This window comes from Xenopus laevis, chromosome 5L (genome assembly GCF_017654675.1).
Source record: "Xenopus laevis strain J_2021 chromosome 5L, Xenopus_laevis_v10.1, whole genome shotgun sequence".
Lineage (NCBI taxonomy): Eukaryota > Metazoa > Chordata > Amphibia > Anura > Pipidae > Xenopus > Xenopus laevis.
Window position 1 is genome coordinate 165,613,128 of NC_054379.1, and position 16,878 is coordinate 165,630,005.

At 40.9% G+C, this 16,878-nt stretch overlaps 1 protein-coding gene across 1 annotated transcript in view; it reads left to right on the plus strand.

Moving 5' to 3' along the window:
* LOC495407 (uncharacterized) overlaps positions 1 to 16,878 on the plus strand; it is a gene marked incomplete at its 5' end in the record, with an annotated part of 74,252 nt that overhangs the window by 25,917 nt on the left and 31,457 nt on the right. Inside the window, 2 exon segments of the mRNA NM_001095065.1 lie at positions 11,301 to 11,391; positions 15,464 to 15,649. Of these exon segments, the coding sequence (NP_001088534.1) occupies positions 11,301 to 11,391; positions 15,464 to 15,649 (277 nt within the window).

Here is a 16,878-nt window from a genome sequence, read left to right on the forward strand (position 1 = left end):
TTATGTCTCTTTATAGGTCCCTGGTGAGGCCTCATCTGGAGTATGGGGGCAGTTTTGGACTCCAGTCCTTAAGAGGGATATAAATGAGATGGAGAGAGTGCAGAGACTAAGTGCAACTAAACTGGTTAGAGGGAGGGAAGAGTTAAATTATGAGGGGAGACTGACAAGGTTGGGGTTGTTTTCTCTGGAAAAAAGGCGCTTGTGAGGGGACATGATTAGACTTTACAAGTACATTAGAGGACATTATAGACAAATAGCAGGGGACCTTTTTACCCATAAAGAGAATCACGTACCAGAGGCCTCCCCTTCAGACTAGAGGAAAAGAAGTTTCATTTAAAGGAACAGAGTAGGGGGTTCATCACAGTGAGGACAGTGAGGTTGGGGAATGCACTGCCGGGTGATGATTCAGTTAATGACTATAAGAGGGACTTGGATGATTTCTTGGACAGACATAATACAAAGGCTATTGTGATACTAAACTCTATAGTTAGTATAGATATGGGGATATATCATTTATGTGACAGTAGGGAGGGGTGTGTATGGGGCTGGGTTTTCATTTGGAGGGGTTGGACTTGATGGACTTTGTCTTTTTTCAACCCAATTTAACTATGTAACTAATTATGTAACTATGTAACTATATTGTAAGGGGGGGTAGAGATGAAGATGGTGGTGACAGGGGGTAATCAGGTGCTCTGACCTGGGGGACCCTGTACTTCAAATCTAGTCCTGATGATCTCTAACCATATATTTTGACTAATTTTACCAGTAACGTAAGTAGAGGGGGGCGGGCACTGGCTCGGGATGTGCAGCCGGGCCCCCCGCCCCCCTCCGTATGGCTGGAAACGGGCGCAATTACTGAAGAACTGCCGCGGCGCAAGCTGCCGGGGGCCCTGAGGGGGTGCGGGCCCTGTCCCAATCGCACCCCCTGCTCCCCCGGTAGTTACGCCACTGGATTTTACATATAAGGGTTCCCTGTTATTCCTAAAATGCCAATGTAAATGCCATTTCTGCCATACCCTAAATCTAACCCTGACCAGTCTGGTGAACCCACTGATTCAGCTCATGAAGTTCTTACTCACCCGCTTCTGTCTTGTACAGTTATACTCATGAAACTGGGATCCCCATGAAGAGATATTTATGGGTCCTTTCTAACCAAGGGCTCCACAGATTTCTCTGCATGATAAGTATCATCTGCTTTATTAATTAGGTGCACTTTTCTGTGCCACTTCCTATGGTCACTGTGAAATATAGTGTCAGTTCCCATCAGCCCATTATTATTCCCACCATAGGATTCTTCTATATAACTTTTAAATCATTGGGACTGTCTCCATCGTATTGATGAGTTATTTGACACATTGCAGCTTTATAAATTTTACACCACCTTTTATATGGGTTTTTAGCACAAATGTAAATATCTATATATTTCCCCTTATCTGAGGGACTGTTCCCTGCTCTAAGTACAGGTGGGGAAAAGTTCAAGGAGATTCCATCCCTCCAGCCATCAAATAGGTTTCGATCTTCAGAAGCCTCTTGAGTACTAGGGACAAGGCTGTCAACCTTCAAATCTCCTCTCGGACATAAAACTACATACTGGAAAGAAATCAATGATCAAAAAGCAGAGGGAAGAGTAATAAAAAGTGATTGAAGGCCAAGTGAGACTAATAGTTACCAGTAAGTGTTCACGTATTTGTATTTAGCATTACCTATTGGATGGGTCTGCAGAAGCATCTTGTATAATGCAGACCCCCCTATCTGCTATATAGATTACACACAAGGACATATCTAAGGCTTCACCTTAAATGAGCAATATGATAACCTTGCAGCGTGCACTTGAATTTTAAAACAGCTTTATTTTACCGGACAAAACTCCTAATGCTCTTTCTGTGATCCCACAAGTACTCATAGTACGTGCGTTCATGTGGGATCACGCGTTAGGAGGATTTCCGGTAAATTAAAGCTGTTTTAAAATTTACCAATGTCTACTGATCCGTCGAGTGCACGCTGCAAGGCTATCATATTGGTCGTAAAGTCTCCCTAAACTGTGGGTTTGGGGCGTCGCATCCGGAACTAGAGACCCAAAGCAGTGAGTGACATGTACATCATGAATGCGTCTTAAAGTGGAAGTTTAAGGGACAGGTCCGGGGCATTTGCACCCGGACCCACTCAGTAAAAGGGTCAGCGATGCAGGAGCTAAGCCTGTATTTTATAAATGAGTATTTGAAGGTGGCAGGGTTTGAGCGCTTCCCAATTGGTGCATTGTGAGATTCACCTTAAATGAGAACTAAAACCTAACTAAAGAAGTAGGTAAAAAATTTTTAAACGATGTTTTGTGCTTCTGTACCAGCCCAAGGCAACCACAGCCCTTTAGCAGTAAAGATCTGTGTCTCCAAAGATGCCCCAGTAGCTCCCCATCTTCTTTTCTGCTGATTCACATGCTCTGTGCTGCTGTCACTTACTGAGCTTAGGGAGCCACTCACAATATACAGTACACATAGAATAGAAATATCACAATATAAGGCTGATTAGTAATTAATACACATAATTACTACATGGCAGCACAGAAACCAGTGCAATTAGCATCAGAATTGAATAATCAGCAAACCTGTAGCATCAGCTTATATTACAGCCAGGGAAGCTCATTTTCTGCTGGATAATTAGTGACGAGCCCTAAGCTTAGCTTCTCAACAGCCAATCAGAGCCCACTGAGCATGTGAGTGTCACAGACACTTTCCAAGATGGTGACCCCCTGTGACAAGTTTGAAGTCCTGGATCATTGCTGCTATTGACAAGCTCAAACTTTAGCCTCGTGCAATAAGTTAAGTATATAAATTATGGCATTTTTATCCATATTCATTTTTAGGGGTAAGTTCTCCCTTAAATGCCTTCTGCACATACCTATTCAGCCTCACAGGGTATGAAAAATCCTTTAATGATCCCAAAAATGGCAATATGGGTTATTTACTATGTGCAGAGCAGGGTGCAAAGTGCAAAGCTTGACATCCCCATTTGGCAGGAAGCAGAATTTCTACAAGGCTCTGAGCTCAGTGATATTCCTAAATTTGCCCCCTGAATACAGTAATGTCTGAATTTGGCAATTCCAGAAGGCAGTGCAGTATTTAGGTCTGGTGCCACCTTAGAACCCAGACTGCACTGGGCCCCTGCAACAACATCTTCAGATGGGCCCGGCACCATGTAAACTGCCACCTGCCTGTGTTCCCAGCCACCCGTCCTCCCTCTTGCACCACTTGTGGTTGGGGAGAGATTTTCTTGATGTAATAGGAAAGCAGATCCCACAGTCCAGGCCCCCCACGACCATGGGGTCCACTTCCCCTATAGTTACCATTATTCCCTGTTTGCTATAACTGCAGTAAAGCACTATCTTGACAGTGCTATATAAATAAATGATGATGATGATGATGATGAGTTACATCACTGCCCCTATGACATATTCTCATAGTTAAACTTTCCATTAACCATCAATACAAAAACGAATGTTACCCATAGAGTTGATATAAGTCATCCCTTACAATGTGCTCTAACTAAACTGACTCCATGGCCAATACTTAATTCCAATACTAAATTCCAATACTAAATTCCACTACTAAATTCCAATACTAAATTCCAATACTAAAAGCCCAGCAATTAGAGAAAAGGAATTTGCTGCTATATCTACAGTTTCAGTTGTATGAGAATTTCACTCAAAGCTTTGATGCAAAAGAGAAGCAGAAGGATTTAGTTTCCCTTCGAAGACTCTGAAGTTCTAAGCTGAGTTTTCTATCAATCTGTAGGAGAATATGACAGGACGGGCAGCATCAGCCATGATAGCTTTATTGCAGTTCCCAGTGAGCTGTCAGCGCGCCATGTCAATTTATTGCAGCAACTCAACGTCTCTGGAATTGCGTTGTCATGTCCCCGGCGCTCAGGCTTTTCTCCATTGATCTCCTGTCACTTCCCGGGGGCAGTTAAATTGAGATATGTGTCACACACGGGTGCACTTTTCCAGGAAAAAGGAGTCATGGCCCTAACGAAGGGGGCTTATTTCACATGTATAAAAAGGCAATTAATGGATTGTTGGGTGAGTGCTACGTCCTGGGATTCTGTTAAGCTACAAAGGCATTTTTTTAGTGTTTGCTTTGGTAAATCTATGTTCCTTCCTTAACACTTGTGTAGGAGGGTAAAGGATTTGCTAACCTTTAGGGACTTTAGTTCCCCCAGGGAATGTATTAGCCAGCTAGTCTGGGTCCTTTTTCGGAGGAGAGAGGGAGTCGTTCCCCAGAGGTTGTAAAAGTGCACCCACTAACTGGAGGAAGTGGGGTGTTACTGCTGGGGCCTGAGGTGGAGGAAGACCTCAGTATAGTGTCAGGACAGACATTGTTATAGGTCACTCTAGAAGTGACAGTTAGGATCAGGAAAGCTATTGAGCAGCTAAGGCTCCAACGAGGAGTTTAGTGAGGGGTCAGTACCTCTGCTGCCATTATAGGGATCTGAGCGTATGGGCTTGGGAGTAGGTAGAACATTTAAAGGGCTCGTGGTCAACCCAACATAGGTCAATTTTTAATAGTTCCTGGGTGCGTTTTCTAGTCTGTCTTGCCTGTTCCTAACCATCCCTAGTTTGCTGCCTGTCCTGACCTTTACCCATTTACTGACTATTCTCTTGGATCCTGCTTATATACTGTGATACTGTTGGTTTCACCCGTCCTCTGACCTCTACTACCCTATTGTCTCCCGATTTAGTCCTGCTCTGCCTGATTGGTATTGATTTGGCCTGTCCCTTGATCATACTCCTTGTTCCTCATTCTTCTAGTTTATGTTTGGTTCCCTTGTCTGCCCAGAACTCTTTCCTTGGTCCTCTCACTATAAGGCCTGGCGGCATCCGAGTAGCGGAGGACTCCTCCTGAAGCTAAAGGCATTTTTATAGGCGGAAGAGTGAGCCGAGGCCAGGACCTTGGGGTTTGTTCTGGGTTTGGGACACCTTACATAACATGTAGTGAGTAACAATATCAGTAGCCAGTAACAATAGAAGAACTTTTATAGCTACTAAACAAAGAGCTGCAAGAGGAATATCCTTAAACATCTGTCTCTTCACTGGACATTGCATCATACACACTCAAGCACCCATGGACTAAAGCAGGGGTCCCCAAGCTTTTTTACTCGTGAGCCACATTCAAATCTAACAAAGGTTGGGGAGCAACACAAGTATGAAAAAAGTTCCTGGGGTGCCAAACATGGGCTGTGATTGGCTATTTGGCAGCCTCTATGTGGACTGGCAGCCTACAGGAGGCTCTGTTTGACAGTACAACTGGTTTTTATGATACCAAAACTTGCCTCCAAGTCAGAGATTCAGGAATAAGCACCTTCATTGAGGCCACTGGGAGCAACATCCAATGGATTGGAGAGCAACATGTTGCTCTTGATCTACTGGTTGGGGATCACTGAACTAAATGAAGTCAAAAACATGTAACCAATGTGGATGCAAATTAGGTTTCTCATAGGTAATTTGAGGCACATGATAATAGCTATGCATTATGGGTATAAAAAATGTGGTGGTTTGTGTTTGCTTATGTACATTGCAATAGTAAATGAGCCCTATACATATCACAATTAAGGTGTGCCAATCAGATATACAGTTGATAGAGCATAGCTGATACATATTATGTACAAGGTATTGTAAAGATAATTACTGTATGACTTGTGCTATTCGGCACACACCACTCACAGTTGGAGATAAATATAAAACTGTCTGTAAATAAAGAGACGTCAGGAGGGTTTTATTAATAGGAGATATCAGGTTGTATTGAGAAGGTGTCATGTCTCCCAACTGTTCCCAGCACCTCTCACCTGCGGAGCAGAACATTTATAAATGTCAGTGTCTGACAGCGATAACATACAGTAGGGAATTCTAAGCAAAATCCTCTGAGTGACAGGGATGGGAAGGTTTTATACAATAGTATATGTAACTGGATCCAGTACATTAGTCACATGTACAGGAATTGGATCTTTTATCCAGAAAGCTCTGACACACACACAACTAAGGAAAGCTTTTCAATGTCTCTGTCTTGGGATATATTGAATTCTGGGCCAGTCATTGGTGGGAAGTTGCCCATTGTGACGTCTTTACCTTCCCATGTCCCCGTTGTTTCCTACTGGAATAAAGAGAGAGCCATGTTATTACTGGGCTTCAGGCTGCGAATGTTCTATAAAATGTCACATCTCGGTTCTTTTCTTTGACAAGTTCCCTTGCTAAATATCACAGCAGAAATTAAGCCTAAAGCTGGGGGGTTTGGAGCTTGTCAGTTTATTACAAGAATAAAAATGGTTTATTCCCTTTGAGTTTGAACACAAAAAGTATATATTTCTGAAAAGAAATGGCAATGTTTGGAGCCGTTGGGGCAATAGAGTTCTGTGCAGGTCACTGCTGGGGTATTTTGGGCTTCTGTGAACATAGGGGCCTCTTGGAAGTATTATACACTGTAAATGCAAAATGGTTGCTTTTAGTGTAAAATTACATTTATTGTGGACTATAGGGTATATAGGGTAGGGTAGAAAACATACTATTTTGTGTCTGTGTTGGGTTAATTTTATACTGTATGTGTGTTATGTAATAAATGGCACTAAGTTTGCCTAAGAGCAGTAACCCATAACAACCAGCAGGTAGAATTTACTGCTCATCTGTTTAAAAGCAAGCATCTTATTGGTTGCTATGGGTTACTGCTACGGGGCAAACTTAGTGCATCTTATTACATATGGGGGTATGTCTCCTGTTGCTGGTGGATAATAGTGCATCAACTTATGTGCTGCGGGGTAATAAAATGTTGTTGTGGTTTCTGATAAAATTTGGCACTAGCCTGGCCAATCCAGTTAGAGAAAGTATTAGCATAGGTATCACAAATCAGAGGGGTAATTTACTTACGTTATTTACCATTTATTTACCTCCCACTCCCCTTCCCTCATTGCTACAGCGACAGCGAATGCAGACAGTGATGTACTCATAGGGTGAACATTGGTCTCTGTGGAGTGTAGAGACTTGTAGCAACTTCTCTGCAGGTAGTAAAATTAGTTTTTTTGGGGTTCCATTGTTGTCTATGCCCCTCATTTGGGCAGGTGCACAACAGATAATGTTATACTAAAGACAGCCAGCATTTGGCATGTGTTTTCATGATCATTGATTGATCTTCCAGTTGGGACTCATCTTCTGTAGGTAAAGAAAACCACACGTTTTGTGGCAGCTCAGGAGGTACATTACATTGGACAATATCAATGAAGCCGTACCAGCAACTCCATTCTCACCTCACTACTGTTTTCATCACTGGGCTCCCTAAATTAAATGTTACTTTTCTATCACTTGTTGTGAAAGCTAAATATCAGAGGCCAAAACTAATCTCAAGCCCCACAATCCTGATAGTATACAGCTATAGAAGCTGGAGCTGGTCAGACTAAGGTCAGTGGAGGTCTTTGAAGATATAGGTGAAATGAGAAAATTGAAGAAAATGATCAGTTTTTGGCAAATACTGCCATAGACTGTTGCCAGTTTTATTACTACAGCCACCACATGTGCCGAAAAGCTGTTCCAGCTGTTGCCCAGATAACATTCTTTAGAAGATGCCAAACTAGACAAATTGAGTTCATTTTATTGAAAAGGGAAAAACTGTTCTGCGATCTCCCTAAAACATCTGTTCAGATGTACAGGCTTAGGAGCAGATACGGTAAAGAAAGATACTAAAGGTATACTACACATATAGATATGCCCATTCAGTATTTTTTTTCAGAATTGAAAAATAAGCAACAACTTTGAGGCCACTGGGAGCAACATCCAAGGGGTTGGAGAGCAACATGTTACTCATGAGCCACTGGATGGGGATCACTCTTTGTGGTTGTGGATGGTTGCGCATAACCAAATACCTATGAGAATAGCTGTTGCCCCTGGGTACACAATTGGGGCACATACAATATTCACTTTTGTGTGTTCGTTTAAGGTGGCAGTGGAAGAGAGAATATAACTAAATAAATAAATGGGGGATCCAATATAAACTTTGTCAAAACATCTATATCATATCTGAGATGTGTTATTTCATATTCTCGGCAAACAACTTTTTGTCTTTTTGGTTATTTTATTTCAGTGGATTAGTCATCAGACTTCTGTCGTTCCTCTTATCTTTTTAGCTCATAATTAAAATTTGACATTCAAATTATGGCTAGAGCGTTGTATAAAAACATAGCTTAGAAACAAATATAATTATGTCTCCCAGTTTGGCCAACAGATGCCTAACTCTTGAACATCATTGAGAAGTGCAGGTTTGGTTTATAGTTCCATGAATCCTCAAGTACCTAGAGTGTTAGGTATATGGGAATAAATAATAATACAGATGTTTCAAAAAAACGGTCAAGTTGGACACAGAAAGACAGAAGAGTAGAAAGTGGCAGAGAAAGCATCATGGAGGGCAATTCTACTTTTTTCAGTACTCAAGGAAGCCCCACAGAGGGTGCCAAATTTTGGCCAAGGCAGGAAACTACGATGAATGTAACATTAAACAGGGAATAACACAAGAGAGAATATTAGGTGTTCTATACATACCTTTTTATGTAATTTAAGCGTGTAACTCATTGTACATCTGAATTCAAACAAAAGGAAGAATGGGAGCTTACACTCTGCAACTGTGTGTTGGAATGGAGTTGTGTAATTACTTCATTGTTCCTGCTAGGACTCATTGTATGTTACTACATGCAGGACTCAGGCTTCATAAACACAAATGAATGATTGTGATATGATGCACAGTGATAAAATCCGTTGAGACTAAAGCTGGCCATACACGGGACGATAAAAGCTGTCGACAGATAGAAACGGCAGCTTATTGGACTGTGTGTGTGTGTGGCCCTCCGATGGGCTTTCTCAATTGATATCTGGCGGATGTCGATCGGGCAGGGGTAAAAATCTCATCGGATCGCAGATCTCATCTGTTCATTGATGCGGTCATGAATGAACTGCCCATATGATCTGATTGTTGGGCCCTAGAGCCCACGATCAGATCAGTCCGATACCGCCCACGTCAAAGTGGACATATCGGCTAGAGATCCGCTCATTTGCGAAATCACCAAATGAGTGGATCTCTATGTGAATGGCCACCTTTAGCTTGGTTGAACCTTCTTTCCACGGAGGCCCCAGAATAGTAGAAAGCAACAAAAGAAAAGTCGAGTGCAGAAAGGAAATTCATAATTTCTACACTAATTAAGGGTAATGACCTTCTTGCTGGAGCCTCTGATCTACTGCTCTTCATGTGAAGTGACCTCACTGTAGGGTTGTGACCTCTCTTCTCTCCTGTAGATGGAATATTACCCAATTAGTTTATTCTTCCCAAGGGCCTGGTCTCATCTGGTTTATGCAAAGTAGGAACTAATTTCCACTAACACTCGCTAAATTCCACTGCGCAACCATGAAGGTCACCGTTGGTGGAGGAGAAAGATGTCTAATTTGCCCAAATATACAACCTTCTATCTGTTTGTAGATATAAAAAAAGGGTCACATTTCATGAAAGGGTCAAAGTTTTTGAGATAGAAGTCATTTTGGAAAACATGGTTTTCCAGGTTTAGCAGGGGGAGAAATATATACGTGTGAAATCAGTAAAGAAATGATCATGTTTATAAAGAGTTCTATTATAAATTGACATTTATACATACAAGAAACAGGCAAAAAGCTTTGTAAACGAATCAATGCTATAAATATTAGCCGTAAGGCAATAGTCCTACCAGTCAGCACTGAATGTATTATCTATTAATAATATATAACTGTGTATCTGTGTAATAATCTGTGTGTATGTATATTCAGTTTGACTGATAACATGTTCTTGGTGGAGTTGAAGTGATATTGAATAAATGGACCTACAAGGGGCTGCACTATATTTCAATAATGGAAAAAGAACGATAAATTCATTTACAAAGCAACATTACAAACAGTTTGAGATGAGTAAATAAAATGATCTCAGCATTCACATGGTTGCCAGTGTCCTTTATAATCTGCTGAATGAAGCGCAACTGCCAGTTATTGCTGGAGAACCCTGGAGTGGTTATCTCCACTTAGGACTTGGTGGTTTCTCCAGGGTTCCTCCAGCAGTTTGTGTCAATTGGAGTCCAGTAGTGATGTGCGGTTTGTCAAAAAGTTTGCCTGTGCCCTGGGGCAATTCTCACCCTCTTGCCGCCCTACCGGCACACTCACCTTTCTGGGAGGTCCAGTGGGGATCAACATCACTAGTGCCGAGAACTTGAAGTGTGGCTCTTAAAGCCCCTGGTAACTAGTGGGGTGCTGCCTCAACTCACCTTATTGGTGCTGTGCCCCCTGCCTGTACCCAATCAAATTTAACCCCAAACCAATCCGGCAAACCATTGATACTTATCCCTCTCTGATTTTACCAAAGTGGGCAGGAAGCCTGGGCCCAACGCTAAGAGCCATTCATAATAACCCACTAAAAGAAGGCAGACACCTCTCCCACCTATTTCATTGCGATAGAGGAGGGTGGTGGGAAATGACTATTACAATATAAATGAATCCGCGTAAGCAAATACTTAATAACAGTAATTATGTGCAGCGTTTCTGTACCTCTGAGTGTTCTGCTTAAATACCCAGGGGAGCCATGATAACCTTGTGCCACTATGGAAATAGACCTACGTGAAATGCAAATGTTATTTATAACAGGAGTAGAAACATCAGGGCAAAGTGACCTCCAAGCACGATGAGTTTGTGTATGAATTGCTTTTATATTCACTGGAAGTGTCAAATGTTGTCAAATGTTACAAAGCCCGTCCGACTTTGTCTGTCATGGCTACAGAAATTTCCACCAGGTTCTATAAGTGAATAGAAAGGGGAGTAAGGTCCATATAATGGATCTTCTGTTCCAAGGCAGTTCCACCAACTGTGGGGAAAACTCATCCCAAGCATCCAAGGCAATGGTTTGGGGGTCCAAACTTGAAGGCAACTAAGGATGATATTTGGGGGGCATAGAAGCCCTAGTTTAAGGTCAACTAGGGCATCTTTGGGCTAAATGCTTATTTTATTCATTAGATATTCTTGGGAACATTGTTGTAGGACAATATGCTGGTCCTCAAAGTAGAACATGAACTGAAATAATCCAACAACCAACTTATCTAGGGTGATAGCACCCCAAACAGTGACATGACGGGTGCCAGGAAGTCCTTAGGTATCCAAGAATTCTGCTAATCGTGGTTATTTATGTTTGTGTGATATTAGCACTTAATAAATGTTTTTGTAGAGACACCATTGGGGTAATACCAGATCTTTTTTTTTCCTGCAGTTTAGGAGCCGTATCTGAGGTTGCTGCGGCTGGCGTCATTGGGACGGGCACCCACAACACTGGCATCACTCATGGCATATTATCAACACAGGTACAAAGACTGGGGAAATACGATTCTCCTTGTAGCTGAGGATTATGGGTGGTGGTTGAGATGCAGCGTGACATGTTACTAATGAAACTGCTCCGCTTAGCTCAGGCTTTACTTGCCCTTTCAATTCAACTCACATTTTTGTAACAGGCTCTTTTAATATGTGAAGAATCTATTTGTGTGAAGTGAGAGGAGCCTGGGATACGTATTGTATAGAATGTATAACAGCCCCTGTGCTGACGCACATCTCACTTACACACGTTTCAGCTTTCCGTAAAAACAGGGGTTTTTTTTTTGGCTCTGAGTGTAAATTAATGGAAAATATATAAAGGCTAAATATGTACGGGAGGTAATGTGTAGCCATTAGCATGAAATTCCTTGGCTTCACATGATAATTGAACGTTTTAACACAGAAAAATACATCTATTTGTCATTTATTTTCTATGAAATCAGAAGCACTGAAGCAAAGAGGATTAGTTGTGAGACCTGTGGGTAAAACATAATAGCGAAATAGAGAGTCAAAAAACAATGGGGTCACACTTGTCCCCATTCCTGGACTGGAAATCTGTCTGCTAACGACACTTACCCCCAGAACTTGTGCCAGTTCAGGAGTCAATAGGAAATGACGGGGTGCGGCTCTTACAGACATAGAGGCAGATTTATCAAGGGTCGAAGTGACTTCGAAGTGAATTCGAGGGAAAAAAGTCTTTACACATCAAATAAAAATTATTCAATCGTACGCTAAAATCGTTCGAATTGTCTGTTCGAACGATTTTTATTTGACTGCAGGATTGCCAAATTTGCTGAAAAAACGTTGAATTTGATATTCGAAGTTTTTAATTCGATGGTCGAATTTCGAAGTTTTTTGTACTTCGAAATTCAACCCTTGATAATTCTGCCCTTAATGTGGACATACATGAGCTGATATAACCGGCCAACAGACTAGGTTGCCAGCTCTTTGGACACAAATCAAGCAGATGTAGATTGGACATGGTTTAAAGGATAAGCAAACCTTTAAAATAAGTGAGGGTCTTATTCTAAGCACTTTTGCAATGTACATTCGTTATTTTTTTTTGTTTTAACTCCAAGATATTAAGGGATACATGTACTGTTAATATGAATGAATTTTGTTACAACAGCACCACCTGCTGGTCATTTTCCCACCAGTCTGACCACCAAGTAGTCAAGGAAGTTGTCAGGAGAAAAAAAGAGGCTGATGTTCTTCTGCTTAGGAAATATATGAGAAAGGTTTCTAATTATTTGCCTAAGCAGAAGAACATCAGCCTCTTTCTTTCTCCTGACAACTTCCTTGACTACTTGGTGGTCAGACTGGTGGGAAACTGACCAGCAGGTGGCGCTGTTGTAACAAAATTCATTCATATTAACAGTACATGTATCCCTTAATATCTTGGAGTTAAAACAAAAAAAAATAACAAATGTACATTGCAAGTGCTTAGAATAGCCCCCTCATTAATTAAACATTCACTTAATTTAAAGGTTTATTTATCTTTTAAAAATCCAGTTGATTGAGCAGCGCGTTGATTTGTTGATGCCGCCTGTTTTTTCAGCGTTTTGATTGGATCGTTGGGCCCTCACAATCGAATCGGCCCAATATTGCCCACTTCAAGGTGGCCATATGTGTGGATATCTGCATTTAAGGCCATCTTTACCATGTATTTCAAAATCTGAATGGATAGCGCAGGAATTGGATGAACCATACAGACACATAAATACGAAGCTCAGTCGGATAAGACAGGGAAGCATATAGAGGTGCAACTGTCAGCAGCAAAGACAAAGAATAGAGGGCAGTGTTGGAGAGGATAGTAGCCCAGTGGTGTATCATTAGCAGATACATGTCCGTCACACTGGCTGACATATTGCTATTTAGCGTGGGAGATCTTTAAATCCTTCATCAATGAGGATTAACTTTTCTCTCCGCTGCTTTATAACATGGTCATTTTCTGAGCTGCCAGTTAGACATAGAGGCTTTGTGCTTTGGCTCTTTAATGATCCAGATTATCTATTCCATCCTAATGTCTTGCTCCTTTATTAACTTTAACATGAAATATGTCATCAGAGCATTTACAGCATATACACGTTATCAGTAAAAATATTGAATTATTCTAAATGTAAAGTATTTCTCTAACCTGCAGTGACTATGATTGGCTTGGAGGGATGTGCCCCATAGATATACTGTATAGAAATATGTTAACCATATATAATCAGCAACGGTATTCCTGCCCTTTTACAGTTACTTATTGTCGTTCATCTCTAGGGATAGGGCCTGGTCTTGACTTATGGGGCGTATTTAATAAACTTACCAAAAAACCAAGATCGCAAAAAAAAAAAAACAAGGCACTAGTTCCACCTACTTAAAGGGGTCGTTCAACTTTAAATTAAGGGGATTATTTATCAAAATCCGAAAATATCTATTTTTCTGAAGGCTACTCCAACCAAATCTGCACTGTTTTTTTCCCCTTATTTGTCAAAAAAAAATTCAGAAAATTTCCTGTGCGGGAAAAAAACTATAAAAAAAATTCTCAAATCATACGATTTTTTCAGATTTGACGGCCAGAAATGTTTTCGATTTTCTGACCGAAAACCACAAGCTTTTTATTGCGCAAAACCGCAGATCAGGATATCTTCGGGACATCTCCCATTGACTTCTACATCAACTCGGCAGGTCTGAGTTGGAGTACTTTTTTATTCAGACTTTTAATACCCTCGGGTTTAATAAAGTCCGAAAAATTTGACTTTTTTTTTCCATTAAAAATTTGGATTTTATAGTAAAAAAAATAAAATAGAAGTTTTTGGCATTTGCACTTTAATAAATAACCTCATAACTTTTAGTATAATGTACAGAGGGATATTCTGAGACAATTTGCAATTGGTTTTAATTTTTTATTATCTGTTTTTTTTAGTTATTTAGCTTTTTATTCAGCAGCTCTCCAGTTTGTAATTTCAGCAGTCTGGTTGCTAGGGTCCAAATTAATTAAGAGAAGTGGAATATGAATAGGAGGGGCCTGAATAGAGAGATGGTTAATAAAAAATAACAATACATTTTTAGCCTTACAGAACATTTGTTTTTTAGATGGGGTCAGTGACCCCTATTTGAAAGCTGCAAGAATCCAAAAACTATAAAAAATAAATAATGAAGGCCAATTGAAAAGTTGCTTAGAATTATCCTTTCTATAACATACTAAATGTTATCATAAAAGAGGAACTAACCCCTTTAAGATTCCAACGCCTTTGTAAATTGTGTAAGTAGATGTTGGCTTAGGAATCCTTCCATATCTATTGGTGACAGATGAGCCATAACACTGAATAATGGGGTTTATGGAGGGAACCAAAGAGTTAACAGACTATAGAATCGGGGCTTTCCAATTGGTCAGTTGAGCCCGTTAATTGGAGTCTGTAAGGTGCCAACTTTCTCATAGACTTCTCTGATTTAATATTACCTGGTTCAGATTTGGGGGTACATCAGATAGTCTGCTTGGTCTGTGTTGGAAAGCATTGGAAGAGTTAATAAAGTGAATTAAAGGAGAAGGAAAGGTAAGTCTTATCAGAAAGGTCTATATAAATACACCAGTAAACCCTCAAAGTAATGCTGCTCTGAGTCCTCTGTCAAAAGAAACAGCACATTTCTTTCCTTCTATTGTGTACTCATGGGCTTCTGTATCAGACTTCCTGTTTTCAGCTTATACCTCCAGGGCTAGGGCTTGAGCATGCTCAGTTTGCTCCTCTCTCCCGCTTCTCTGCTGTAATCTGAGCCCAGAGTTATGAGTGAGCAGGGAGAGACTTAGGCAGGAAATGATGTCACGCCAAGCTAATACTGCAGCTGCTATCCTAAACAAACAGAATAAATACAGCGTTCTAGCTTGCACTATTGCAGCTAATATATTGGTAATAAAATGCCTCTGTAGTTTTCCTTCTCCTTTATGAAGAAATGATGAAATTCTCTATAAAGATCAAAGCTTTGTATTGGCTGATACTGTGTCACTTCAGCACACATGATATACAAACTAATGTAATGATATAAAAGGAGTATTTATTAGAAATGCAATATTTCCCCCAGGTGGTGACTCTAACACTGATGACGGCATTGGGGGAGATCCTGGAATGCTCCGAGGCTTCGAACCCAGAAATATTCCAAGCTGCGAGACTCCATCTGGGCTCTCTAGGGGTGATACTCAGCGTCACTATTCAGTGCAGATCTGCCTTCCACCTGAAAGAGGTTCCGTTCTCCTCCACTCTCCAAGAGGTAAGTAGAGCCACCTACCCAACAGGCTTTATATTGAGTTTAGTGTCTCTAGTAGGAAAAGGCAGTGGTGATTCAACCAGTAAATCTAAGGACTGATCAGCTTTTGCCTAAATTCTTTTCTACCCCTGAAAATTCTGTTTCACTGTTATCTCTACTGAGGAGCCAATAGCATGATGCAGTGTCCCTTTAAGAAACAGTAACACCAAAAATGAAAGGAATGACAATATAATATAGTGGTGTCCTACACTGTAAAACTGGTGTGTTTGCTTCAGAAACATAACGACAGTATAATTTATATTGACAAGCTGTGTAGCCATGGGGGCAGCCATTCAAGCACAGGATACACAGTAGATAACAGATAAGTACTACTATAGTTTATATAAACAAGCTGCTGTGTAGCCATGGGGGCAGCCATTCAAGCACAGGATACACAGTAGATAACAGATAAGTACTACTATAGTTTATATAAACAAGCTGCTGTGTAGCCATGGGGGCAGCCATTCAAGCACAGGATACACAGTAGATAACAGATAAGTACTACTATAGTTTATATAAACAAGCTGCCGTGTAGCCATGGGGGCAGCCATTCAAGCACAGGATACACAGTAGATAACAGATAAGTACTACTATAGTTTATATAAACAAGCTGCTGTGTAGCCATGGGGGCAGCCGTTCAAGCACAGGATACACAGTAGATAACAGATAAGTACTACTATAGTTTATATAAACAAGCTGCCGTGTAGCCATGGGGGCAGCCATTCAAGCACAGGATACACAGTAGATAACAGATAAGTACTACTATAGTTTATATAAACAAGCTGCTGTGTAGCCATGGGGGCAGCCGTTCAAGCACAGGATACACAGTAGATAACAGATAAGTACTACTATAGTTTATATAAACAAGCTGCTGTGTAGCCATGGGGGCAGCCATTCAAGCACAGGATACACAGTAGATAACAGATAAGTACTACTATAGTTCATATAAACAAGCTGCTGTGTAGCCATGGGGACAGCCATTCAAGCACAGGATACACAGTAGATAACAGATAAGTACTACTATAGTTTATATAAACAAGCTGCTGTGTAGCCATGGGGGCAGCCATTCAAGCACAGGATACACAGTAGATAACAGATAAGTACTACTATAGTTTCTATAAACAAGCTGCTGTGTAGCCATGGGGGCAGCCATTCAAGCACAGGATACACAGTAGATAACATATAGGTACTAC